The sequence below is a fragment of the Cyprinodon tularosa genome, unplaced genomic scaffold (genome assembly GCF_016077235.1).
Source record: "Cyprinodon tularosa strain WSP-4 unplaced genomic scaffold, ASM1607723v1 ctg396, whole genome shotgun sequence".
Classification (NCBI taxonomy): domain Eukaryota; kingdom Metazoa; phylum Chordata; class Actinopteri; order Cyprinodontiformes; family Cyprinodontidae; genus Cyprinodon; species Cyprinodon tularosa.
The window spans coordinates 183,539-211,508 of NW_024039114.1; the positions used below are offsets into that span (position 1 = coordinate 183,539).

The 27,970-nt window shown below is 40.0% G+C and overlaps 1 protein-coding gene across 1 annotated transcript; it reads left to right on the forward strand.

Moving 5' to 3' along the window:
* The first annotated feature begins 233 nt into the window (after positions 1–233).
* Positions 234–27,544, forward strand: LOC119791578 (ribosomal protein S6 kinase beta-1-like). Its single transcript, XM_038297762.1, has 15 exons — positions 234–428; positions 1,260–1,303; positions 5,839–5,959; positions 10,987–11,055; positions 13,929–14,076; positions 14,188–14,245; positions 16,172–16,272; positions 20,152–20,242; positions 20,336–20,426; positions 20,493–20,600; positions 21,333–21,395; positions 21,496–21,573; positions 21,791–21,898; positions 23,618–23,730; positions 26,974–27,544. The coding sequence occupies exons 1-15, from the start codon at positions 357–359 to the stop codon at positions 27,236–27,238; spliced, it is 1,530 nt and encodes a 509-aa protein (XP_038153690.1). The 5' UTR covers positions 234–356; the 3' UTR covers positions 27,239–27,544.
* The last annotated feature ends 426 nt before the right edge of the window (positions 27,545–27,970 follow it).

Below are 27,970 nucleotides of genomic sequence, written 5' to 3' on the forward strand. Positions count from 1 at the left end.
TTAAATACAAAATAAATACGGGTTGTAGTTGTTTGCTTTTAGTATTTTAATAAAATAAATTTAAATAAAAATAGTTTATTTTAAAAACTTTATGAAATGAAGTTAAAATATTAGCTCATTTTTATTTTTTTCTTCTACCGGTAAAAAAAAGAGCGATAGTGTTTGAGGCGTGACGCCGCGCTCGCGGTTGTTTTGGTTAGCATCAGCTAGCATCAGTTAGCCTAGCTAGCATTGGCTAACTGAAGCTAGCTTGATATTTGCTGCTGTAGCCGGTGGTTGCGGTGATGGCTCTCCCATGAGGTGGGAGAGCGGGACTGCTTTTTTTACTGATTACTCTCTGATAAAGTGTCGCTAACATGGCCGGGGTTTTTGACATCGATTTAGATCAACCAGACGAGAATGTCTCTGACGACGATCTGGAGGATGGGGTGAGTTTAAAGCTGCACCGCCGTCTCTCCGCTAGCTACTCATCAGTTTGCCGCCTCGAGGCCTGTGTTATCAGTGTCAACCCGGCTTCCATTATCGGACAATGTTTTACCCGCCCATTGCCTTTTATATGATGTTTATGTCTAGATTCGTTTTGAAATATATCAATTATTACTCCGAATCAGTGAAATATTCCTTGTTATATTTCTGAAATGATCTTACTATAAGGAAACTTATCGATAATAGTCATAAGCATTATCAGAAGAGCCGAACACGGCTGTCAATTTAACACATTTAAATGTACAGCTAAGCTGAACTCAAACTGTCGATAAACTGATAAAAGTGGGATAACCTTACATCAGATAAGCTCAAATAAAATAAGGAATATTATCAATATACACCCTAAGGTAAGGTATTATGACATGTCCGATAATGGACTCATGTGATCTAATGCTATATTTTTAACATTTGATACTACAACGTGTTTATAAATGTTAGAAATAGTTTTGGTGCTTTTTTATTTTCTATTCCAGATAAAGTTAAAGCTATCTGTTTTTTAATGGGATGTATTATGTCTGTGCTGATGCTAACAGAGCTGTCTGAAATCTCTGCAGCGTTAGCTAGTTTCTCTTCTAGTTCTCGTGATAGAAATCCCCTTTTTTGCTGTGGTTACTTCCATTTAGCTGATAATTTTTGTAACGTGTAGGATTGTTTGTGCTTTTAACATTTTATAATCTATCCTGCATGCTTATTGATAAACACATACTTTGCAAACGTGATGTAGTTGTTTTAGTGTGTTTATACTGTTGTTTTGTGGTGTCTCCTGTTTAAAGGCCCAGCATGGTGAATACATGGAGCAGTGCAGCAGCTTTGAGTTGTAAGTAGTGATTCAGTGCATCGCCCCGTCTTTCTGCAGAGTTTAACTCTATTAATGTCGTTTCTCATGTTGATGATTAGCTTCTTATCTTTATTTCAAGACAGGGGTGCTCAAGTGCAACTATCCTGCACCTTTTTGATGTACCCCATTTTTAACACACCTGAATTAAATGAGTGGCTCCTTATTGAGCCTTTAGATTCAGGTGTGTTAGGGAAGTGATACATCTAAAAGTTACAGGGCGGTAGCTCTTGAGGGCTGGACTTGAGCGCCTCTGCTTTAAGAGGTTTTTCTAATGGCCAAATGCACTTCTGGTTGTTAATAGAGGAGGAGACTGGAGGATTTCCAGCTGTAACATAAACCGATAAAATCTTTCCAGTGGAAAAATTCAGCTCCTGATTGCTGTTGAGAGGATTTTGTTGGCTCGAGTTATTAAATAACCAGAAAACCCCAGGTTTGTGGTTTCCTGGTATAGTTTCTACCTGAAATAGTTTAGTTTTTTTAGGAACTGTAGATAGCAGCTTCAAATGACCAAAGCTGCAGCTCAAACTCTGCTGTTTTTGCCCAAAAAATTTCAGATTAATAAAACAAGTCATTTTATTTGATTCAAATTTATACTGGGCCAAATTAAATCATTTATACTGGGCCATATTACAACATAAATAATGGCAAGATAGTTTGCAGACAGTTTAAAAGCGGAAAAAAGAAACATCATTGTGATGTGCTCCCTGAGGATTACCGAGGACAACAGTACATCATGAAATACATACGTGAGAATTTCTCATAAAGTAAGTAGATTGAACATTAATTTGATTCTATCCCCTACATGAGTCAAATGTTTTATTTATTTATTTATATATATATATATATATATATATATATATATATATATATATATATATATATATATATATAATATACACTGTTAGGATATAAAATATTTGAATGTCCCATTATATAACTAAAATAAATAAAAAATAGTTTTATTTAATTCAATTCAGTTTATTTCTATAGCACCAATTCACAACACATATCATCTCAAGGCACTTTACAGTTCACCAGATCATACAGTCAGATTGTTTCAAAGTTTTCCATCTAAGGAAAACCCGTTGATTGCATCGACTCAAATGCAATCCCTCACACTAAGCATGCTTTGAGCGACAGTGGAGAGGAAAAACTCCCTTTTAACAGGAAGAAGGCTACAGCAGAACCAGGCTCAGTGTGCGGCCATCTGCTGATGCCGACTGGGGTTCAAGGAGACAGAAGCAGAGACACAAAAAGCAGCTGTAAAAGGCCAGGAAACACACAGCCAGGCAGATGAGCTGCGAGCCAGCTCCCATGTCAGAGGACGAAGAGAGCACATCCAGCCAGTCACGGTCAGAGAAACAGGACTACACTGAAAAACAGGCCACGCTCAAACATCTATAAACAAGGGTGTTGATGGCAGCAGCAAAGCTGACATTTCTCTCCAATATGGAGTCACAGCCAAAGCGGAACAGACCAGATGAAGCTACTATGAGAAAAAGCAGACAGAGCATAATGTTAGGGACTGAATCAACAAATTCTGCAGAGTGGGAGAATAGAGATAGAATGAAGAAGAATTATGTGTCTCTATGTCCTCCAGCAGTCTAAACCTATAGCAGCGTAACTATAGAGATAGCTCAGGATAACCTGAACCACTCTAACTATAAGCTTTATCAAAAAGGAAAGTTTTAAGCCTAGCCTTAATAGTAGACAGGGTGTGTGCCTCACGGACTAAAACTGGTAGTTGGTTCCACAGGAGAGGAGCCTGATAACTAAAAGTAAAAAATGTAATAATGGATATAACTTAACTTTATACCCGTAGATAGATGTAAAGTAAATATATGTATTTTTAGGGGTCTCCTGTCTATTGGTGGTTATTGTTGGGGTCACAGGCTGGAATGTTTGGGATGATCTACTAGTAGGAACGGGGGGTGTTGGAAGTTGACCTAGCAATATTAAAACTTGAGCCACCTTGGGAGGTAGCAATAAGCCTGTGACGACAATGTAATTTAAAGGCTAATAAAGGATTGTGGAACAATTGTGACGTAAGCTTCTTTCACAAAGCTGGATTGAGGCACATTTTCCCCACATCCGTGTGTTTTGGGAAATGATGAGGAAAGCAGAGCAGGTGAGTTACTCAGAGGTCAACATCAGCTGACTGGAATAGAGGCATGCTGCTCCGTGGGGCGAAGGAGGGAAGCAGTGGCCATATGTGCTTTGTGCAACAAGTCAGATGATTTCAAATAAGACTCAGAAAATCTTAAAGAGACGACAGAATACTGCAGGTTTATACTTTCAGTTTGGTCTGTGGTGATGGATTTCCCTTGGCTTGGTCTTTTCTCTGTGTGACGAGAGACAAGTTACCAAACTCAACGAATGGTTCGAATTAAACTAAACAAAGTAAAGAGCTGAAAGCATCTGGACCGTGACACACAGATCCACCAGATCCACTGAAAAAAGTCTAACATGTAACTGTTCATTCAAACTAATGCTTTTCACTCTAAACTAGATCAAATTATTGATTTGATTAGGTAAATAATTCTTTTTGGATTTTGAGACATCCAGTTTGATTTAACCTGAACTAAATACACGTAGAAAGGACCCCAAAAAAAAGTTTTTGATTTCTCTCAATATGTATATATTTATTCGTGGCCTGCAGGTAATTTTTTTTGTGTGAGTTTATGTGAACTGCGCTTTGCATGCAGTCACAGCACGTGATCCGGGATCTTTCTGCACAGAGTTTGCATGTTCTCCCTGAGCATGCGTGGGTTTTCTCCGGGTACTCCAGCTTCCTCCCACGATCCAAAAACATGATTTTTAGGTTAATTGGCTTGTCTAAATTCTTTTAAATTTAGTTAGTTAGGTTGGTCCAATGTCAATATACCTTATTTTCACAACCATAAGGATCACCGTACTAAAAGGCGCAGTCTCAGTTATGTGTGCCATTTCTGTATTTAACACACACATAAGGCGCACAGGATTATAGGGCGCGGGTTTTATATACCGGTACATGTCCTCTACTACGTTTAAATACTTCTACTGCGTATTTAAAAATAGAGCGGGAGCAAAACTGAGTATGTTTGTGCTTTATTCAAGTATTTATTACAAAGTATTAATCAAACCCATCAAAGTCATCATCTTCTGTTTCTGAATTAAACAGCTGCACTAAATCAGACATGCCAATTTCCCCTTCTTCGCTGTCAGAGTCACTTTCCGTGCCGTGCAGCTCCTCGGAAATGATGCCGGCTTTTGCGAAAGCTCGAACAACAGTGCCAGCAGACGCGTTAGTCCAAGCATCAACAATCCATCCGCAAACGGTGGCGTAACTTGCCCGGCGCTGCCTTCCACTTTTCGTGAAACTGTGGTCTCCGTCGGTCATCCATCGCTCCCACGCCGCTCGCAGCCTCACTTTGAACGGCCGGTTCATACCGATGTCGAGCGGTTGAAGTTCCTTTGTCAGACCTCCCGCAATAATAGCGAGCGCAGCGTTCATTAGTTTCACCATGTTTTTCACATCGGCTGTGAGATGGGCACGCATGGAGTCACAGATTAACAGCGATGGTGTCCGCGGAAACTCAGCTGCGTCTTCTTCACCTGTCGGAGTTCGTTTTCCATCTTCCTCCACTTGCGAGCCATCGTTTCATTAATCTTGAACTCTCTTGCGGCTGCTCGATTTCCATGTTCCTCTGTGTAGCTGATAGCCTTCAGTTTAAACTGTGCTTCATAGGCGTGTCTCTGCCATTTTCAGGGTTGTTAAGACAACAGTGTTCTGCATAAAGCACATACCTGTTCTTTTATACACAATCCACGCCCACACTTCCCCCTTTAAGGTTCTCTCGTCCGCAGTAACAACACATAGGGCGCACCGGACTATAGGGTGCGCCACACATTTTGAGGGGAAAAAAAGACGTTTATATGCGCCTTATAGTTGAGAAAATACAGTATTAGTTTGGTTCGTCCACTGAAATGTTCAGAAAATCATTTGGAACACAGCATTATCAGGTCGTAACAAGCGATTAAATTCAGATTCTGTGAAGTCATATATTTTAGATGTGATATCTGGACATCATTTTTGTTAGTTTGAGCAAGGTTATACTTTTTCCAGTGAACAGGCTGAACAGATCCCTCGGTGAAAAAATGAAATCAATCATTCATTTTCAGATCCTGCTTCAAGACCATTTTGATTTCACTCCAGTATGATCAAAATCAAGTGATAACATGCTAGTACTGGATGATGTTGTCCACCTAAAGGAAGAGCAGCAGATTGCATTTAGCCTTTGACTCTGCAGCAATCCCTCAACCAGAGTGAGCAGATGGCTCAATAGATCCTGTTTAACGGGAAGAAGCCTCCAGCAGAACCCGGGTCATTATCAGTGACCATTTGCTCAGAGCCACCAGGAGGACCTGTTGGAACAAATCTGGATGTTTGAACTTGCTTGTACCTGTTTCTTTTGTGTTTGTCACTCTGATCTTTCAATGTTTTTTTTGCTTTTGTTTTGTTTTGTTTTTTCCAGTAACATGGACGGTTGTGAGAAGTTTGAAATTTCCGAGAACAGCGTGAACAAGGGAACGGAGCAGATCGGGCCGGAATGTTTCGAATTGCTCAAAGTTTTGGGAAAAGGTGGTTACGGAAAGGTGAAGCCTCTCAGTCTTTACTGTAAACATTCTGATCAGATACTTCTTTTTAAACTGTTTTTGTTGTTTTTAATACATCCTAGCCACACTTTACTTTAGGAACTTTTCTTCAAACTACTAATTTGCCCTGAATAGCTGTGGGCCGTTTGCTTTGCCTTTACTGGAAGATGCTAAAGATGAAGGAATGTGGGGGCGAGGGTATGGCAGTAGTCTAGAAATCCAATCCAAGCTGGTTGGGGGGGATTTTTACACCAAGTGGGTTTGTTACAGGAACTCTGCAGAGTTTGACATGTCATGGTTGTTTACGAACGGTTCCACCATCTCAATATTTGTGTTTATGGTTCCAAAATGCTTGGATCTTTCTAACTGTCTCATCTCACATTCATCACTTAGCAAAATTATTCACAACTCCTGAATTAGATTACATTTTGTTCCAGCTAAAACCATAAAACCTTTTATTTAATTTTTTTGCATAATTATGAAGTGGAAAAAGCTGCATGCAGTTGATTCCCCTGAATAGAGATCAGTGAGAAGTCGCCGTATTAGTCAACAAAGTTCCTCTGTGTAAAATTCAACTAGGGTTGAAGCAATTAATCGGATTAATCTTGATTAATCGATTATTGAAATAATCGTTAACTAATTTAGCTGACAGAGCGACCCACTAAGACCAGAAATTATATCAAAATTGTTAAAAAAAATATGTAAACATTTTGCCTTTAAGATAAAAAAAAAAACTTTTTCATATGTCAGTATACTTTATCCAGAACTTCTCAAGTGGAAAAGTTTTAGTTTTAACTGGTTTAATTTAGTAAAAAAAAAAAAGTCATTCAAAAAAATCTTTGGCTATTCAATTATTAATCGATTAATTAGAAAAATAATCGACAGATTAATCGATCTGCAAAGTAATCGTTAGCTCCAGCCCTAAATTCAACCTGAGATTCAGTCTCTGTGATCACATGTGCATTTCTTTCATTAAAAGAGGGGCCCCACAGTCTGCCACCGTTTGTATAACGGCACTTTGATCTTTTAAATTTCAATTCAATTCAGTTTATTTATATAGCGCCAAATTCACAACACATGTCATCTCAAGGCACTTTAAAGTTCACCAGATCATACAGTCAAATTGATACAAAGTTTTCTATCTAAGGAAAACCAGTTGATTGCATCGACTCATTAACTCAAATACAATCCCTCACACTAAGCATGCTTGTAGCGACAGTGGAGAGGAAAAACTCCCTTTTAACAGGAAGAAACCTCCAGCAGAACCAGGCTCAGTGTGAGCGGCCATCTGCCGAGGCCGACTGGGGTTCAAGGAGACAGAAGCAGAGATACAAAAAGCAGCTGTAAAAGGCGGCCCCGTCCAGGAAACACACAGCCAGGCAGACGAGCTCCAAGGCAGCTCCCATGCCAGAGGACGAAGAGAGCACATCCACTCAGTCACAGTCAGAGAAACAGGACCACACTGGAAAACAGGCCGATCTCCAGCATCTATAAACAAGGGTGTTGATGGAAGCAGCACAGCTGAAGTTTCTTTCTAGGATGACGTCACAGCCAAACAGGAACAGACGAGGCAAAGCTACTCTGAGGAAAAGCAGAGAGAGCAGAAGGTTAGAGATTGAACTAACAGATTCTGCAGAATAGAATAGAGAGAGAATGAAGCAGAATAATGAAATAAATCAATGGCCCAGTAAAGTTAAACCCCCTGTAATACCTTGCTGATTTAGCCAGCGTATGCCTGACATCCCAGATTCTCAGAAAACGCTGCCATACGCTGAACTTTCTATGTATTTTTTCAATTTTGTCCACATACATAGGGTATTCTTAGTCCAGAACTTATGTCCAACGACAGTCTAGCTTTTGCATAACGCATGGCAGGATAATGCAATGCACCCTAAGCCATTCAGCCTGGATAAAAAGATTTCTTTGATTGCGGTATTAACCTAGCTGCCGTTTACCGCCCGCAAAAAAAAAAGGAATAAATGGTTTATTAGGAAAGTAGCGGGGAACTCTCCCAACAAACATAGGGTATCTTCCCAAGAATAAAGTCACTCTAAAGCTGTGCTAATCTCAGCCACTGGAAAACTAAGAGGAGTTGAGGAGTTAAATTCTCCCTTACATTAACATTTGTATCCGTACAAAAGCTTGAAAATGACTCGTGTTCTTCGCTTCGCCGCAAAGTTCTGAGCTCCTGTAGTGTTGAACATTACTCGAAAGTCTTGTTCTTATCGGTTTCATCTTTACGATAACAAAGAGGGCTTCTCTTCGGATCCCCCTTCTTCTTGTCTTTAGCAGCAATCCATTATACAGGTGCTGGTCATAAAATTAGAATATCATGAAAAAGTTGATTGATTTCAGTAATTCCATTTAAAAAGTGAAACTTGTATATTATATTCATACATTACATACAAACTCATATATTTCAGATGTTTATTTTGTTTAATTTTGATGATTACAAATGACAACAAATGAAAATCTCAAATTCATCATATCAGAAAATTAGAATATTGTGAAAAGGTTCAAAATTGATGGCCCCTGGTGCCACACTCTAATCAGCTAATTAACTCAAACCACCTGCAAAAGCCTTTAAATGGTCTTTCAGTCTAGTTCTATAGGCTACACAATCATGGGGAAGACTGCTGACTTGACAGTTGTCCAAAAGACGACCATCGACACCTTGCACAAGGAGGGCAAGACACAAAAGGTCATCGCTAAAGAGGCTGGCTGTTCACAGAGCTCAGTGTCCAAGCACATTAATAGAGAGGCGAAGGGAAGGAAAAGATGTGGTCGAAAAAAGTGTACAAGCAAGAGAGATAACCGCACCCTGGAGAGGATTGTGAAACAAAACCCATTCAAAAATGTGGGGGAGATTCACAAAGAGTGGACTGCAGCTGGAGTGAGTGCTTCAAGAACCACCACACACAGACGTATGAAAGACAGGGGTTTCTGCTGTCGCATTCCTTGTGTCAAGCCACTCTTGAACCACAGACAGCGTCAGAAGCGTCTTGCCTGGGCTAAAGAGAAACAGGACTGGACTGCTGGTGAGTGGTCCAAAGTCATGTTCTCTGATGAAAGTAAATTTTGCATTTCCTTTGGAAATCAAGGTCCCAGAGTCTGGAGGAAAAGAAGAGAGGCACTTCATCCACGTTGCTTGAAGTCCAGTGTAAAGTTTCCACAGTCAGTGATGGTTTGGGGTGCCATGTCATCTGCTGGTGTTGGTCCATTGTGTTTTCTGAGGTCCAGGGTCAACGCAGCCACATACCAGGAAGTTTTAGAGCACTTCATGCTTCCTGCAGCTGACCAACTTTTTGGAGATGCAGATTTCATTTTCCAACAGGACTTGGCACCTGCACACAGTGCCAAAGCTACCAGTACCTGGTTGAAGGACCATGGTATCCCTGTTCTTAATTGGCCAGCAAACTCTCCTGACCTTAACCCCATAGAAAATCTATGGGGTATTGTGAAGAAGAAGATGCAATACACCAGACCCAACAATTCAGAAGAGCTAAAAGCCACTATTAGAGCAACCTGGGCTATCATAACACCTGAGCAGTGCCACAGACTGATCGACTCCATGCCACGCCGCATTGCTGCAGTAATACAGGCCAAAGGAGGCCCAACTAAATACTGAGTGCTGTACATGCTCATACTTTTCATGTTCATACTTTTCAGTTGGCCAACATTTCTATAAATCCTTTGTTTTTATTGGTCTTCAGTAATATTCTAATTTTCTGATATGATGAATTTGAGATTTTCATTTGTTGTCATTTGTAATCATCAAAATTAAACAAAATAAACATCTGAAATATATGAGTTTGTATGTAATGTATGAATATAATATACAAGTTTCACTTTTTAAATGGAATTACTGAAATCAATCAACTTTTTCATGATATTCTAATTTTATGACCAGCACCGGTATTTCTAAATTTATTGGCAGTTCCTTGCCTACATTTTAAAAACATCTAAAATCTGAAGGCAAGAACAGTGTAGAAAAACATGGGATATACTTTCCTGGGGAAAAGATCCCCCATCAGAGCAAGAAGGAACGTTAACTAAACTCTCTGGCTGTAATGACTTCGCCTGTTATTAGTAGGTGTGCTCATTAATAACCACAGGTTTATTCAAAGCTTTTCTACCAGCAGGAAGCATCATTTATAGCTGGCAGGTCCTGAATGTACGTTTTATCATTGCTGGTTGCATTGAAAGCCTGAGGGGCCAAACTCGCCACGAGTCACCTGTGCAACTTGTTCTGCAGCATCCTCAGAGGTGCAGAAGGTTGTCGTTCCGTATAGTTTAAGATCTTTGGTTTATTTTATTCCTGCTAGTACTGAGAAGATTCATCAGATTAATTATGATGAATCGGTTATTGAAATAATTGTTGACTAATTTGGCAATGATATGGCACACAGACTCTATAACAGGTCATCTTCTGAAGCAATAACCTACTTGCAGCAGTAATTGATAGAGAACTACAAAAACTATTAACTTGTTTCATTTAAGATGCATAAGTACATACATTTTAAATGTTTTTTCCTTTCTAATGAATTTAAAATCAACATAAAGGTTTTCTTTTCAAAATTTCAAAAATTTTGTATTTAGAATTATTACCTGAAAGTATCTTTTAAGCTTAACTGATAATCGAATACTACAATAATCAAAAACTGCAGTCCTAATTCCTGCTGGGAATCTTATAGCAGATTTTAAATCACTGATTTTTAAACATTAAAAATGAGCCTCACTGATTGAAATCGACTCCGTCCTTCCTTTCCATCCTGTTCTTTGGTTTTCTGTGACAGACATCATTTTCTACCAGTATGGTTCTGCCAAATGGTGCCACCTGCTGACAACAATCAGCACCTGCAGCATTTCTGAAATTGTAACATGCTGTTCAATCAGAAATACTTATTACAAAAGACAAAAGAAAAACCTTATTGAATCTTAGGGTGGAACACATTTGGAAAGCTTTCACTGGTTTATGTGCTGGAGGCGTTCTGTCAACGTCAGACTGACTGGCATCTTTCCTTCAGGTCTTTCAGGTCCGGAAGGTGACCGGGGCCGCATCTGGGAAAATCTTTGCCATGAAAGTTTTGAAGAAGGTCAGTGGATTTACTTTATATTTCAATCGTTTCCTTTTGGTGTCAAAGGCGAACTCTGGTAACCCGACCAGACAAGACAGCCTGACACGGAGCGCTAGTCTGTCTGATAAGGCTCAGTAATCTAAAACCGATCAGACCAATCAGTCCAATCGATATCAGCTCAGTTACGCATCTAGAAATGCATCCAGGTTGCCCGTGATTGTGCTTTTTAAAATGTGCAAAATTACATTTTTTTTATCACATTAATTACAAAAAGGTTACTTGGCTACTATGTGTAAAAGGCTAACAATTTATTTTCTGAGATAACAAAAGCATTAACATTAATATTCTACCCATCGGGATTTTTGGAGCTGATCACCAATCACAATAATCTCTGCTTCAGCACAGCTGGTTATAATGATTGCAGTAGACCAAAAGCCTGTTAATCAGCTTTCAATTAAAATCAGCTGTGCTAGAGCAAGGAAACCTCTAAAACCTGCAGGACAGGGGGCCTTGAGGACCGAGTTTGGGGATGCCTGCTCTAGAGGTTAGCCTCTGCTATCCGTAACCTTTCCCGGCTCATTCTCCTTAGCGGGCTTCTCAAAAACACAGCAGTCTTATGCTACATTCAGATATGCTAATTCATTTTTAAAAACCATGGAACAACTACAATGGACAACTACGATGAAAGGTTAATCGAGGAGGTTCGGTAGTACAACCACTTGTACGATGCCTCAGACAAATTATATAAAGATGCCAAGATCTCTGCCAAAACAAAGTTCTCGTGACCATCCGCCGAAGTTCTCACAAGTTCTCAAATAGGCTCCCCCTTGTGCTCCAGACCGACGGTGCAGAAGCATACCAGCAAAACTGGTTCACGACCAGACCCAAGCGACATTTGATGTGTGCCATTGCAGAAGTCTAATCTGCCCTTAAATATCCACAAATTATGACAGAATATTTTAGTACAAAGGTTGATGTTTAAAAAGGAATTGCAGGGGACCAGCCAAGATCCCGTCAAGGAATGTGGGGAAATTTTGAATGGCTACTACTGTATATTTGCTGTGATCAGTGGGTAAAAAGTAGTTTTAATGTTTCTAAGCATCGTCTGTGAAGTCAGTTCATTGAGGTTACGATCCTGCCTTAAAATATTATTTCACTAGAATAATAATAATCTTAATAAATAATACTTGAACTTTTATTGATCTGACATGAGAGAAATGTATCTCTGCTATTAACTTCACAGCTGCTTGTGAAGCATGTCACGCGCCTCAGAAGCTGATGAGGCGATGCTCCTGCTGGTCGAAATGTGCTGCAGGAGCTTTTGATGCGCATCAACCATTGACTTTGCACGTAAACGAGCTGCTTTTGCTGCCTCTATCACGTACGGTCTGAAGGTAGCATTAGTCCTAGCCAGCAGTAGCCTCTGCCCAGCATTCGCCATACTGTTTCCCCGGCAGATGTTTCGTTGTGCTCCTTCCATCCTCTGCAGTTAGCCTAGCTAGCCTCGGTCAGCTGTAGCCTCTCCTCAGTGCCATCGTTCCTTAACTCCAGAGGGGGGCACGGCTGGCCCCGTCACCCCGGTTACGATGCTCTCTCTCTCTCTCCTGTTGTTCTCACACTAATTACCTGCTGCGTCTGTCTTAGCTCAGGGTGCTGTGTCTCCTCTTCTCTTTGTGGTCTGGTTAATTTGTCGCCCTGTTTTGAGCACTCTGACCAAAACAAACATGGACCAAGGGCAGGAGAAAAAGATATGCGTCAGCTAAGAGAAAAGTTCATCAAAAATGCAACAACTGCTGCTTAAAATCAGTTTTCTTCATAGTTACCGGCCATAGATGATCACGTGAAAACGTGGCGATTGACCGGTGCTCGTCTACTTAACGTCCTTATCTCACTCGTCTGTCCTGGAAGTCTGTCCTCTTGTGGCTTGTTTTCTTGTTTGTCTGCTTTCTTATGTTTGATTTTTTGCTGTACTTTTATCGTGTAATCTAAAGAAAGAATCTACAAAATTGAGATAAACATGCACTGGAAAAATGATCTAGAAATAAGTAAAAATTCCTTAAATTAACTGTATTTACCCTTAATTTATGTAGGTAAATGAGATAGTTTGCCAATGGGATGAGTATTTTAACTCCTAAAATACGTTTTGTTGCATAATATGCTCTTGTAATAAAACAATGCAGTTGTGTTTTCTTATTTAAAATCTAAATTGTCTTATTTCACCAGACTGCTCCGATGATGATGATGATGGCGTTAGAGAATCAACCTCTCCAATTCTGTCAGAAAAGTTGTAAAATATATTTTATAAGATGCAGACGTAGCATTCTCCGGTGATTTAAGGATAGATCAGTACTTTTAATACAGTAATTAGATTATTTATGACAACCTGGATGAATTTCTGCACACATAAATGAGCTTATGGTACGGATCAGATAGTGAGAATTACTACAGTCAGCAGTAATTTTTTCTGGATGCCCTTTATTATCTCTACAAAGAGCTGTTTATATTGTTGACATTTTTATAACTGTTTCATGCTGGAACCTTTCTTTATGGAAAAAAAACTGTTTTTTGCGTCACATGCGTAGTTATCTGATTGGTTCCACTGACTCTGTGAGTCCTTATTCTTTCCAGACTAGAGCTCTGATGTATAGAGCTTATTGTAGATCCAAACCCAGCGGTGAATAATCCATAGATAAGCAGAAAAAGAGGCGGTTCTGTAATGTAAGTTTTCTTATGGAGAAAATATGTGTTGAGCCTGATGGGTCCTTAAAGACATCAGGTTTTTCTGGTTTATTCAGAGCAGCTCCTTCTTTCCTCTCTTATTAACACAGAACTAACCAGAACTGATGAAGGAATGAGAATAAATTCCTGAATCTGTTTTCTGTTGTTTCCAGGCCATGATTGTTCGTAACGCAAAGGACACAGCACACACCAAAGCTGAGAGGAACATATTGGAGGAGGTGAAGCATCCCTTCATCGTGGACCTCATCTATGCCTTCCAAACTGGAGGAAAGCTCTACCTGATTTTGGAGTATCTGAGCGGTAAGCATGGGGATGCTGTTAACGCAGGTCGTTATGTGCAAAGCTAACACTGGTTTTCTGCTATTATAAATGTGTTAAACAGATTCTTGTCCCTGATTGCTTTGGCTGCAGGTGGAGAGCTCTTCATGCAGCTAGAAAGAGAAGGGATCTTCATGGAGGACACGGCTTGGTGAGCATGTCCGTCACTGGTAACCGGATCAGAATAGGGCTGGGCAATTCATTGCATTTGCAGTATGATTGCAATTTTAAAAAATGCAATTTTCAAATCGCAGATTAGTAACTTATTGCTCTAAGGTTATTCTTTCAGCAGACAGCATTTTTAGAGTCTGTGAGTCATTACTCTAATCATTAGATTTGATTATTAAATAGGTCGACGGTTAATTTCAACAATTGATTGATCTATTTAACCCTTTCTGCCCTGGTCTGCACCAAGGGGTTAGAAATGAAGGTTTTATTTCCAGAATCACTCCCGAGTCTTAGGCCGTTTCTCAGTTCACAAGAAAGCAGGTACGGACTCGCGTCCTCGAGGGACTTTGTCTGTTTTCGGTTTGGTGTGTCACTACCCGATCCTTCCCGGAAGCACGATCCATCCTGCACATGCGCGTTTAGATATACATCCGGGTCGTCCTCAATTTTATTTTGTTAAAAAGATCTAAATGACATTTTCCCCTCCCCCCAAAATAGTAAACGTACTAGGGTTGTCACGATACTAAACTTTTCAACTCGTTACCGATACTAAGGAAAATATTCGATTCTCTATACCATTTTCGATACCAAAAGAATAAAAACTCCAAATTTCAACAGAAATATTTTGATTAATATTTAAAATACAATAAATAAATACAATAAACAATAAGAACAATATTTTGAGGTTGTTTGCTGTGCACAATATTAAGCAAGCTTGATAAAAAACTTACTAAATTAAAATTAAGTGTTCCTTCCTTGGCTATGCTTTACACACATAGCAGTGACACTAGCCAAACCAGTTAAGAAACAAAAATAATTCTCAGCAGCTGCACCTGTTACAAAAAAAGTCTGAAACTGAAAAGTGCGTAGAATTATTCAATCATACAGTGTTCAGAAAGTGCATTTTCCTCTATTTCCTATAGTATCGATACTTTTGACAACCTAAAGTGTACTAAAATATAATTTCTTAAAGGTTAATAATGTATTTCCTGAGAAAATAGATGGATTAAAATCCTTTCTCTTTTCTCACTCGTCTGTTCGCGATCTGCACCGGAACCGGAATCCTACGTTACTTTCAGGAAGCTAGCTTTTTCAGCTTTGGGTTTAAACATAGATCCAGACTTTTTGAGTTTTATTTTTCCATTCGTTTTAACCTTATGCTATATAATGCATGATCTAAAGAAAGAAACATCTAAAATGCAGATAAACATGATATAATCATATTTTGCTGGACTGCTCTGTCCCCATGATGACGTCAGACGAGCAGTTAAACAAAGGAAATGTAAAAAGCATCAAAATAGTCTCACAAAAGTCATAAAATATTTTTTTAAAGGCGGTATTAGCGGATCGGGTAGGGACAAAGTGTTCTTGTGATTTGGAGCAGTATTAGAGCAGAGGCTGATGATGTTTCACAAGTTACATGAGAACTCACAAAACACATTAGAAACGGCCTTAATCTGACGGGTTCACCTGAAGAGGTCTTTGGAGAACAGACATCCTCCTAATCTGAGGACTTGGAGAGCATTTCTTAGTCAGAATAGGAAAGTATTTGTAAATACTAAATGCTAAAATTGAATCTAAATTTCAAAGTATTATTTTTAAGGTGTGCATCCTTGTTTTTCAGCTGATCATAACGTCCCAACAGACCATTTAGCTTTTAAGGTGACCGTAGAGGATGCATTTCGCTTTTCATGGATGTTCATGATCAGGACTCTGTAGCTCTGCGTAAACAGCTGTTTCATTTGTTTAATGTTAATATATTTTTGTATGAAGTTTGCAATTTATTAAAATGAAATGAATACTGTTTGTGTTTAGTTGGTTACTTTAAAGACTATGACAGCTGTAGACCCAAAACGTTTTTCCCATCCCACCAGATTGCATCGTTACTGAAGCGTTTTTCTCTTGTCAGCTTCTACCTGGCAGAGATCTCAATGGCGCTAGGTCATCTGCACCAGAAAGGAATCATCTATAGAGACCTGAAGCCTGAGAACATCATGCTCAACAACAACGGTACGGAAAAGTCCTTTGGTTATAAAGTCCTGCAGTAGAGAGGTTATGGTCCCAAGCTTTGGCAGAGAGACCAGCATTTTAAAACCTGTATATGGTTTACTGAAGAACAATTACCAAAAACTTCAGATTTACCAGAACATCTGTCTAACATCAACATATATTGTTGGTGCTTTTAGTTGATTATATTTCACATTTAGTTTTTGAGACGCTGCTCTCAGTTTTAACCTTGTGGTTGTCATGACGCCCCATAAGGCTTGAAAAAGCAGATATTCTCCCTGAATAAAGCTTTATCCCCAGATTGCACATACTCCGTCAGCGCTCCGCCCCGCTCACGTACGTCGTGCAGAGTACTTGTCTGTCATGTTAATCAACAACAGCAGTTCCACATCCACCTCTACTCCTCTGGACGTCTCCGTCCACATACATCTTCTCCGTCCATCACCGTCAAAATATGGAGCCGAGCTATTTTTTGCTCCGGTCCGGACGGTTCAATATCCGCTATTGCAATCGCACCAAACAGGAAAAAGAACGTAGAGAAGATCCATTTTGACAAATTAACATATGGTGATGACAGATGAGTAACTACAAATTTGTGAATAATTGAATTTATTATTTATTAATGTAATTAATTTATTAATCAGTTACATTATTGGAAGCAAGCTATTGGTATTTCAACATACCAGGAAGCAGATTTCTCATCTCGATATAAATATTTTATACCGAAGAGCACATCTGACAGCTTCAAAACAAACTTCTTATCGCAGGCATGGATGAAGAGATGCTTTGTTTGGAAGTAGAGAACAAACATAGTTCATTAAAAACAATTTTAGATGATCCTAGTTATCCCTGTTACCAAAAATCCACAACAAAAAGAAGATATTTGGGCAGAAACTGAACATATGCTGATGGGGATTTATTTAATATGTCACATTAAATTTAGCATTCAGTTCTGCATGTTTTGCTCCTATTAATTTAATAATAACATTGCGCATGATCTCCTCGATCTCAGAGGAAGTCGGAGCGGAGTAAGGAGGGAGGAACAGCGGAGGCTGTAGGCTTTGCTTTGCGCAGGTGGTTTGGAGCGCAGCGGGGCGGTGATGGAGGAATGTGGGATTTCCAGCTTAGCCCAAGTCTTCTGCTCCGACTTCCTCGTACATCCAGGAAGATTGATCTCTGTGTCGTCCTGTAAGAAACACGAAGGAAAGTCAAGTCATAATCTGCTGGCTCTTATTCCAAGGAAGCTCTGCCATGTTTGCATCAGCATTTCCTCATGTTTGGAGCTGGTCCTAAGTTATAGATTAATGCCATAATATAACAGTTAATTGATTTATCGATCAACTAGACATTTACTGATAATAAATCATTTTCTTAAAGGCCCCAATTTTATCTTGTATCAAAATTATCTTTATTGTTTTTAAAGTAAATCATTAAATTTGTATCAAATTATTGAAATACTGACTAAAGGAATTAAAATATTTCTTATACATTACTGAACATGATAATTTGGAAGAAATAAAACGGAAACCTATTAGGTTTATGAAATAAAAAGTGTTACTGTCAGACTATTACCTCCTTGTTTCAATGATGTACTGCCTTTCACTTTTCTCCACCTTACATGGTGCCGTTCAGGCGATAGCTGTAGGAGTTTGTTGAGTATTTCTATTTACAAGTAGAAACACATAAAGTTAATTCTGAATTTCCATTAAAGACAACAACATTTCCCAGACCGGCACTCTGGATCGTGTCTGTTCATGTTTCTGTTCCTGAACGCCTCCCACTTACCTGGCATTACTTCTCTCACAAACACCAGTGAGTGCCTGCTTTAGAATGAACAGCAGCGCCCTCTAGTGGACAGGTGTAACAGTTCAGCATTGATAGAAATCCCCTCAAAGTGGACGTTATCAGTTGATCCATTGGAACAAATTTGACTCCAGTTTAGTCATTCTTTGTTTAGTTTCTGGTTTGCCAGCTCTTTTGTTTCTATGAAAAGCTACTTTGATTTCCTTCAGACGTAACCATTCCTAGCAGAAGAAAACAATCATTTCAAGCACTTCTTTTAATTCAACTGGTTCATATTTACATTGACAGGCATTAAAGTATCTCTTGTATACTGTACAAGAGATAATTATGCCCGTGGGTAAAAAAAATCACTCTAAAATAAATAAAAACATCAAAATTCCTTTTTGGTTTGTCAGCCAATGGTAGCAAAGGAGTGCTCTGATACTAACAGTATTAGCCAATCAGAAGATGAAGGGGGCGGGTCTTAGGAAAGCATGTATCTCCTCTCATCTCTTGCTCAAGTTGACAGGTAAATAGCACTTTTAATGTTCTCTAAATGCCAGCCTGAACTTCATCTACCATTATAAAAGTTCACCTTGTGAGTGTAGGTTTATTTAGAACCTGTTAAGGACTAACCTGACTCCGTCAGATGGATTTGCTCCGCATATCCATCTGGAAACCTTCCGTAGAAGTAATTTTGGGAAGGGGCGAAAATACTGGTTAGCTGATTGGCCTATGTTGGTGATAAACCAATCAGATCAACGAAGCATATGACAGAGCGACGACGAAAACACAACCACAAGCCAGGCACAAGCCAATTTATAGATCAAACTCTTGTCAAAACCAGTCGGGAGAAGAGCAAAAACATCTTTCCCTCTGAGAAAAGCCTCCAGAGCAGTGTTTTGCTCTTCTTACAGTGAAGAAACACTCTGTAATTCCGATAAAACTTGCTCGATAGCCACGCTAACGCTAGTTTCATCGGCTGAAGCCGCCATGTTCTTTAGACTGAACTGTCGCGCTTCTCGTTGCGTCACACCTCAACCCGCCTCAAAGCCAACGCTGATTGGACGTTCGTTTGGTGAACGGCTCCAAATTTTCTTTAACGAAAAGTAGCCAGACTGATCTGCGAATGAAACCTTGAAAGCTCGCGAGATCAGGATGGTCTCACGAGGCTAGTTAAGGACAACGCTCAGCAGCAAAACTGGATGTCAAAAGAAATGTGGTTCATGCAAGCGGTAGATATAGAAGCACTTTTGTCATCTTTTGGTCGTTTGTCTTCAATCATTTATGCATTTTATATATATATATATATATATATATATATATATATATATATATATATATATATATATATATATATACACACACACAAATATACTCACAAGACCATTTTGTTTTGCTTTAATCCCTGCATTTAAAGACATTGATTTTTCCCAGAAAACTTTCATTTAGATCAGCTCTCGACTGCTCTGCTATTCCCGTCTGACTACCTTTTAACTAACTCATGTATGAAATAAATTTTTATAGGCTGAACTTTCTATGTATTTTTTTTATTTTTGTTTTTCCAATTTTGGGCGTATACATAAAGTATTCATAACGAGTCCAGCACTTGTGTCCAACGACAGCCTAACTTATGCATAACACACGACAGTGATTGTGAAGCATCAGTTAAATCTGCTCCTCTCAGGCGCCCGTCTGCATAAAAAGATGTCTTTGATCGCGGTATTAACCTAGCTGCTGTTTACCGCCCACCAGAAAAAAAAGAATAATTAAAAAGAAAAAGAAAGAAAGAAGGTTTGCAGTCTCAGCAGATTCAGCATTATGTCTGCTAGGAAGTTTGTTGGTCGTAACGTATTTCAACGATCAGATAACTTACCTGTAACTTATGCCACACATATGGCATACATGGGCATACGTCAAAATTTCTCAATATACTTGCTGTATGTCACCGTGTGCCATTGTGTTTCAACGTGCTTCAGCATTCTCATAACTCATACAAAACATACGCATAAGTTATCCAACGTATCCCAGCGTTTTTGTTGTCAGGCATACGCTGATTAAATCATCAAGGTGTGACAGATGTCTTCTCTTTCTTTCTAGGACACGTGAAGCTGACAGACTTCGGTCTATGCAAAGAGTCCATCCATGATGGAACGTACACCCACACCTTCTGTGGGACCATTGAGTACATGTAAGGAAGATTGGTCTGATTATTAATCGATTTAAGCCTTGTCCTTCCTCTTGCTTCACGGTTTCCCACTTCTTTGCTTTCTTCCCTCCTCAGGGCTCCAGAGATCCTGATGAGGAGCGGACACAATCGCGCCGTGGACTGGTGGAGTCTCGGCGCCCTCATGTATGACATGCTGACTGGAGCAGTAAGTCTACACCCATCAGAAGATCTGTAGCAGAGTCTGAGTTTCTGACCAGCTTCTCTCTGTTAGCCTCCTTTTACAGGTGAAAACAGGAAGAAGACTATTGATAAAATCCTGAAATGCAAACTCAGCCTTCCACCTTACCTCACACAAGAAGCCAGGGACCTCCTGAAAAAGGTGAGCTGTTTAAACCCAGGATCCCCGAGCAACCTGGGAAGGATTGGAATTGGATTAAGACGGTTTCTAGGTTTAAATGAGGATGGAGAGCGTAGTAAAACTGTAAATGTGAGCGAAAAATGCACTTGAACCCTTTTCTTTCTTTTAACAGTGTCCTGTCTGGCAATGTGGCAATAAGAATAATTGTCTTGATGCCAAAAAGGGCCCACGAGATTTTACTTTCACAAGAGGAGCAGTACGGCTATCGCCATAGTGTTCCGCTTGATTTATGCATATAAATTATATTTAATATAATTCATGCAGGGAGTATTACAGATTATATGGACACTGCAATATAAGTAGAACAGGAAAGGAAAAACAGAAAAAAGGAGAAAAGATGAAAGAAAGAGGAGATAAAAGGGAGATAATGATAAAACATCTTCAGTCTGCTTCATCACCTGCAAAGAGATGTAGAAAGAACAGCACAACCAACAGATGTAAGAGATATAATAAAGGAACACCTTGATACTATCGCTGAAGTATAAGTATTATTATTTAATCTGACATGTATACTGTGGTAGCTGAAGAGAAGAATATGGGCTTTCTGTATGGAAGTGAATCTCTAAGTATCTGGAACCAAGCATGTAAAGATTATCCAAAGGAAAAATTCTTAATAGTGGTTGTGAAGAGCCGAAGACCTAAGAACCCTTTTCTAGAAAGCTGAGAGATTCCTTTCTATCTGTTTCCTTTAAGCTGCTGAGACGAAGTGCCTCATCACGACTCGGAGGTGGATCCGGTGACTCTGCTGAGGTCCAGGTAAACAGGTTCATCCGCTTCCTTCTGCTTTACCAGAGATGCACCAGAAAGAGAAAAAAAAACTGTGTTAGTGTAGTAAATGAAACTCTGTTTCTTCCAGGCCCATCCATTCTTCCGCTTCATAAACTGGGACGATCTCCTCGCTCGCAAAGTAGAGCCTCCCTTCAAACCCTTCCTGGTGGGTGTGGCTTCCTGTCGTCACAGCTTCTTCTCCATGGTTCCTATTCTTACAAAGAAAATCATGCGAGTTACAGATAAATCATCAATCTGACACTTTACTGATGTTTTCTTAGAAGCTTTTTTACCAGTAAATCCAAAGCGATGCTGTCTAGTAGAATTCAATGATCAGCTCCTCTAACTTCCTGCAGATTTATTCAGCTTTCTTCTTTCTGCAGCAATCAGCAGATGATGTAAGCCAGTTTGACTCCAAGTTCACCAGCCAGACTCCAGTAGACAGTCCAGATGACTCCACACTCAGCGAAAGTGCAAATCAAGTCTTCCTGGTGAGCATGTAGCGCCATGCAGAGCAGCAGGCGCTCAGCCTTACAGCTTAGCTTTCCTCATCCCATCTTCATTAATCAGGGTCTTATTAAGGAGCTTTTCAACAGAAAACAACTTCGGATGCCAAAATAATAGGATTGTTGCTGCAGGGGGAAAATATTGAGCTCTATTTGAAAAAAACAAACAAACAAATTAAAAACATGATCGCCTCCAGCAAGTTTGTAGTGGAGGCGTTTAACTCTGGTTTCAAACTTTGATTCAACAGCAGAATTTACAAATCATAACATTAACCCTTATATTGGCAGCTGATTGATATTTTGCCAAAAAAAAAAAAAAAAACGCCCATCAGCGGTCCTTCACACACAGCTATGCCAAGAGTAGGATGCTGCAGACGGGCTAACGTTAGCCCTGGCTGCCGTTAGCCTATGAGCTCCGCTGGTTGATGCAGTCTTCTAAACATCGGAACTTTTATTTTTAATTACGCATTAAATAAGTAAATGGTACACATCTAGTGAAAACTAGTGTCATTGGATGAGTCATATAGCGCAAACACTCATTGGTTTGCTAAAGGAAATCATCAGAAGCAAGCAGGTGTTCTTCAGACTGCAAACGTGAATTGTCTATGCCATGCTACAATGTAGGATTCAGAAAAAGATGTTGAAATGTCTGACAGGTCGGACGCAAGCGAGAGCGTATCGGGAGACGGAGACCAACAAGACCTCCCTCATCCTTGGCCCTATATCAAATAATTTTTTCAAATAGTTGAACAAATTAGCTTTCAATTCACTTAGTGGCATCTGGCTGTTTTTTTTAAAGGTTACTTTATACTTTTATGCTTTAAGTAGTTTTTGTCGCACATACTTTTTCACTTTTACTTGAGTAAAGAGGTCAAGTTGATACTTCAACTTTTACCAGAGTGTTTTTAAACTGCAGTATCTATACTTCTACTTAAGTAACAAATGTGTGTATGTTTGACACCACTGACAAGAACTAACCTGATAAAGAAATATTTGAGCAGATCCGGACAGATGAGTCGTTTAAATCCCCCCCCCGAATGATACCTGTTGTTTTCTTGTGTCCGTAATGGTTACCTCCAAAGAAAAGCAGCTTTTAAAACATGCAGAATAACCTGGCATGTTACGAAAACAGGCCGAGGACAATTAAAACCTTAAGTCTTCAACAGCCCAAATTTAAATTCATATCTACTCTTAAAATACAAAGAGTTTCAAATTTAGGTTGCTAAACTTTTTAATTTTTTTAATTTTAAGAGTTGTGAAAGTTTTAGTTTGCAGGAAAAAAAAAAAAAACAGCATCCCTCCTGCTTCTTTCTGTTTACGCTTTCATAAACGTTTGTGAATGATTTAACTTTAAATATTTATGAATAACTTTGTTGTTTTTGACTTTTTTATCTTGGGATAACAATTAAAAAAGTCATAAATCTTAAATGTTGCTGAAGAGTCTGCAGGTTTTCTACAAACCAAGCAGATCAGCTCTCTGTTGTTACGAGAAGCGGTTAATGTCTCCCATCTGCTGACCAAACCCCCGCTCTTCCTGGAAGCTTCTCTCCCTCTTCCACCAAATTGCATGTTATGGTTCACTCCAAGTTTTCATTGCTCATCATCAGCTGTGGCTTGTTTTTGTTTTTTTATATAAATCTGGTCTTTGAAGAGGTGGGACTCAGACGTCTCTGTGTTTTTTTTGTCCCCCTCCTTTGCCCCCAGGGTTTCACATATGTAGCCCCATCTGTGCTCGAAAACCTGAAGGAGAAATTCTCCTTCGAGCCCAAAGTCCGCTCTCCGCGGAAGTTCCCTGGAAGCCCAAGGACACCTGTGAGGTAAGCCTCCTGTTTTTGTCTTGAATTTTGTTGAATCGCCTCGATCATTGGAAAAGTTTTCCTAAACAAGTCTGCCCCCTCACTGATGACTCACTCGCTGACCTTGTAAATGTGGTTTGCTCAGCCTACATGCTGCTGTAAGGATTTAATATAGCAGTCTGTCTGCTGATTTCCCATCACTAGTTTGTTGTTTTCTTTTTAGCCGATTCAGATTTCTGTACAAAGCTTCAAAAACAATCTAAAAATGAGTGAAAAATGTCTTAAATTGAGTGTATTTACCCGTAATCTGAGCAGGTAAATAAGAGAATATGCCAATGGGATGAGCATTTTTACTCTTAAAAGAACTATGAAATAAGCTAGTTAGATAGTATGTACTTGAATTAATAGGCTGGAGTTTTTTGTTTCTTATTTTAAATGTAAATTGCCTTATTCCATTGGCAAAGTGTATCACTTAACTGCTTAATTCAAGAAACAATGCTTATTTTAAAAAGATAAAACTTACCGGTACTTCAATTTTTTGCAGTGACCTGCATCCACACAGGAAAAACGATCTAGATATAAGTAAAAAATGTCTTAAATTAAGTGTATTTGCCCTTAATTTGATTTGAGTAGGTAAATTAGATAGTTTGCCAAAGGAATGAGTATTTTTACTCTTAATATAAGATAACATGCACTTGAAATAAGACAATGCAGTTGTGTTTTCTTATTTTGAGTGTAAATTATCTTGTTCCATTGGCAAAATATCTCTTTTTACCTCATCGATCCAAGAAGAAATGCACTTGTTTTAAGGAAAAATGACTTATCTAGATTTTTTTCTAGTGCATTAAAACAAGGACTAAACGTGTGAAAACAGCCTTGATCAAATAAAATAATATTTGTCCCTCTGCTTCTGTGAAATGAGCAGTTTGTTCTTCGCCCCTTTGTGTCTGAATTATGAACCCTTATCCTACAGTTAGATGCAGAGCCTCAGTTTGGTTACTTTGAGGTTTGTTCTCTTTGTGATTCTAACAAATCTTGGTTCTTTTAAACCATCAAAAAATCAAAAATGTTAGGGCCCTGTCACACCTTGCTGATTTAGCCAGTGTTGCCCGACATCCCAGAATCAATTTTGGGCATATCTGAGTATTCATGAGTCCAGAACGTATGTCCTCTGACAGCCTAACTTAATGCATAACGCACGGCAGCATAATGCCCATCATTTCATGGATATTACGCACTATGCAGCATCAGTTAAAGCTCTGAGGGGAGAATAAATAGGAAGAAGGTTTGCCGTCGCAGCGGGTTCAGCGTCATGTCTGCTAGGAAGTTTGTTGGTGGTGGGCGTGAACGCAGGGCGGATCCATCACACTCACCTTCACTCTCACCCTATGATGGGGATGAAGTCTGGAGGAGAGTTACTCACAGGTTTTGGATAAGTTGGATGCCACAAATTTTGAGTAACCTGCACTTAAAGGTGCAGTAGGAGATCTTTTCTGATGCATTTTTTACCATGTGGCTTGAAGATCTCCCCTCAGCCGCTTAGCGAGCAGTGAAATAGAAGGTCTGGAAGTGAAACTAAAATAAATGGTCCCTGCTATAGTGAGAAATCAATTAATAACCTCAACCAATCACAAAACACAGTCCGTTATACACGATTGGTTCCTGACACGTCAGTCATGGTCGCCTGCTTGCCCCTCCCCCCTGTGCGCGTACACTGACACATGATCGAATCGACCCCCCAATGCTCGTGCAGGACGCCATGGCTGGAAGCTAGCCACTGTTATCCTACGTTCACACCTAAAGCAGCAGCAAAAACATGCTTGCTGCTTCATTTTTGATGCTTGTACAAGTTTAGTTCTGATGCGCGGCTGAAGCATCTTTGCTACTCTGGCTGTGCGGTGGTAAAGTAGGTCTGATGCGCGTTGGGCGGAGCTACCGTATCCTTTCTTTGCCTTGAACAATGGCAGCTATATTTGAGGCGCTGGAAGGCGTTTTTCATGTACTTAATCCAAACTGCAGGCACCAGGATAATAAAAGTGAACATGTTTTGCTGGCAGATTTCAGCATTTTAAGTTAATTTAGGCGTTAATAAAGTGTTTCAGGGGAGTGATAATAGCGCTCTGCATCATCAGTGCTGCTCGAGACGCTCTGCAGACAGCAAGCGCGTTCATGTGTTTTGAAGGCGTGCTTTCTACGGATGGTCTGAAGGGAGAGGCGAGGTTTTGTATGTTCAAAATATAGCATGCTTGAAACGTTTTTCCAAGATCTCCTACAGCACCTTTAACGTATGTCAACGATCAGATAACTTAGCTGTAACTTGTGGCTCACGAATGGCATACGCTGGCATTAGTCAGGAAATGTCGTATCTCAACGTGTGCCAGTGTGTTTCAGCGTGCTTCAGCGTGCCATGGCAACAATTTGTTAGATTTTCCCTACGTCAGGGATACTCTGGAATAAATCATGTAGGTGTGACAGAGGCTTCAGACAAAACTAAAACAATGCAGCGCCTCAATAAAAGCGTCATTTAACAGAAAATGATCTGCCCTGATTCTTTTTAGTTTCACTGTAATGGATGATCTGGACCAGATATAAACCGATACAGTTTTGTTTTTCTTTATCTGCAGCACTGTCTGCCATCACCTACCATTTTGGAGAGGTGCAGCAGAGTGTCTGCGGAGTGGGCGGGGCATATCTTTGTTAACTGCAACACACACGCAGACAACCTGGTTTCTGAGTATAAACCAGCCTGTAGCCGTCTGAATGATTTTTATTTTTAAATTTTTGCATTAATCAGTGTGATTTTGTTTGTCGGAGTTCTGCGTGGGTCTGTAGCCGTAAAGCAGTGATCTGTGCCTCAGTCTCCAAGAACAGCTGTTTCTCAGCTCAGACCAGTTTTAGTTTGTTTTTTGTGTTTTTTTTCCCGTCTGTGACGGCAGATAATAGTTAGCAGGTGTGAACCTGTTGAGCTGTCTGCATCTTTGGATGAGCTGTAGTGAGATCCTTCCCCCCTCCTATCCTGAAAACAGCTTCCTTCATTCTGCATACAGGAACAACTTTCCCTCTGAAGGGATCTTTATCACCTGGTAGCAGATTTGGAGCATCATGAATCTCAGAGATTCAGGGATAAAGAAAAACTAAAATCCTCCAGTTGATTCCTGTTTATCTTTCTTTTCCACAGCTGAAAGGCTTTAGTAGAACTGAGGGACATTTTCTCATTTAATCGCTGAATATTTATTGCTTCTCGTCTGCCCTGTTATTCCACAGTCCAGTGAAGTTTGCGGGAGGAGACTGCTGGCCCCGCGGACCCCCGCTGACGGACACGCCGCCGCTGCTGTCCCCCAGCAGCTCTATAGACCAGCCCATGGAGGTCTCCACCATGGAGCAAATGGACACAAGTAGCGGCCTCACCACGGAGACGTCGGCTCCTCTTCCTATCAGGCATCCCTCAGGGCTCCAGGCGGGGCCTTACAAGAAGCAGGCGTACCCCATGAACTCCAGGCGGCCTGAGCACCTGAGGATGAACCTATGACGCTCGGCTCACCAATGAACTTCTCTCCTCTTTGTTGTTTTAAAATAATTTGTTAGTTTCTAAGACTTTGATGTTGATGCTGATCACCAGCTCTTCCAGCAGCGCCTTCTTCCAAAGTCTGCTCAGCCTGACCTCTGGGGTTCCATCTACTGGGCTTGGGCGGGGGTGGGGAGGGGTCTGGGTCGAGCTCAGCTGGCATTATACGATTGTACTGGTGCTCTTTTATCTCCAGATCTGCGCTGTTTTTTCCTACTGTGGAGTCCCATTTTTTTGTTTTGTTTTGTTTAGAATCAGCGTTTTTTTTTTTAGGTCTATTTTCTATGAGCAGGTGGATCTCCCTGGATGTGGAATGATGCGTATAAAGACAGAACCTTCCCATGGACTGAACGCAGGCTCTGCTGCGTAACTGGACCGTTTCCCGCCTGCAGGAGCCGCTGCTCACCTGCTTTTGTTTTGAATGTAAAAACCGTCCAAAAGCCTTTTTTTAAATAATTGTTCTTTTATTTTTCTCCTCCATCACTCCAACCTAATCTCACTTCCTGTCACCGACACTGATCCAGGCTGATTTTTGCAGAATTTTGGCGTTTAAAGAAGAATTTCTGTCAGACTGACTTTTAGGCTTTGTTATAAAACTGGAGCGAAGCCATTTGACCCTCCTGTACGAAGCTGACCTCCAGTCGGAATCATCCGACTGCGTTTCTGGAAACGTTTGGAAAACTGACAAGTTATCAA

Excerpts from the sequence above, each read along its gene's own strand:
- LOC119791578 (XM_038297762.1), top strand. The coding sequence starts at position 357 with ATGGCCGGGGTTTTTGACATCGATTTAGATCAACCAGACGAGAATGTC. Across the intron at positions 14,077-14,187 it reads GATTTTGGAGTATCTGAGCG|GTGGAGAGCTCTTCATGCAG; the intron begins GTAAGCATGGGG and ends CTTTGGCTGCAG. Across the intron at positions 21,396-21,495 it reads GTGACTCTGCTGAGGTCCAG|GCCCATCCATTCTTCCGCTT; the intron begins GTAAACAGGTTC and ends TGTTTCTTCCAG.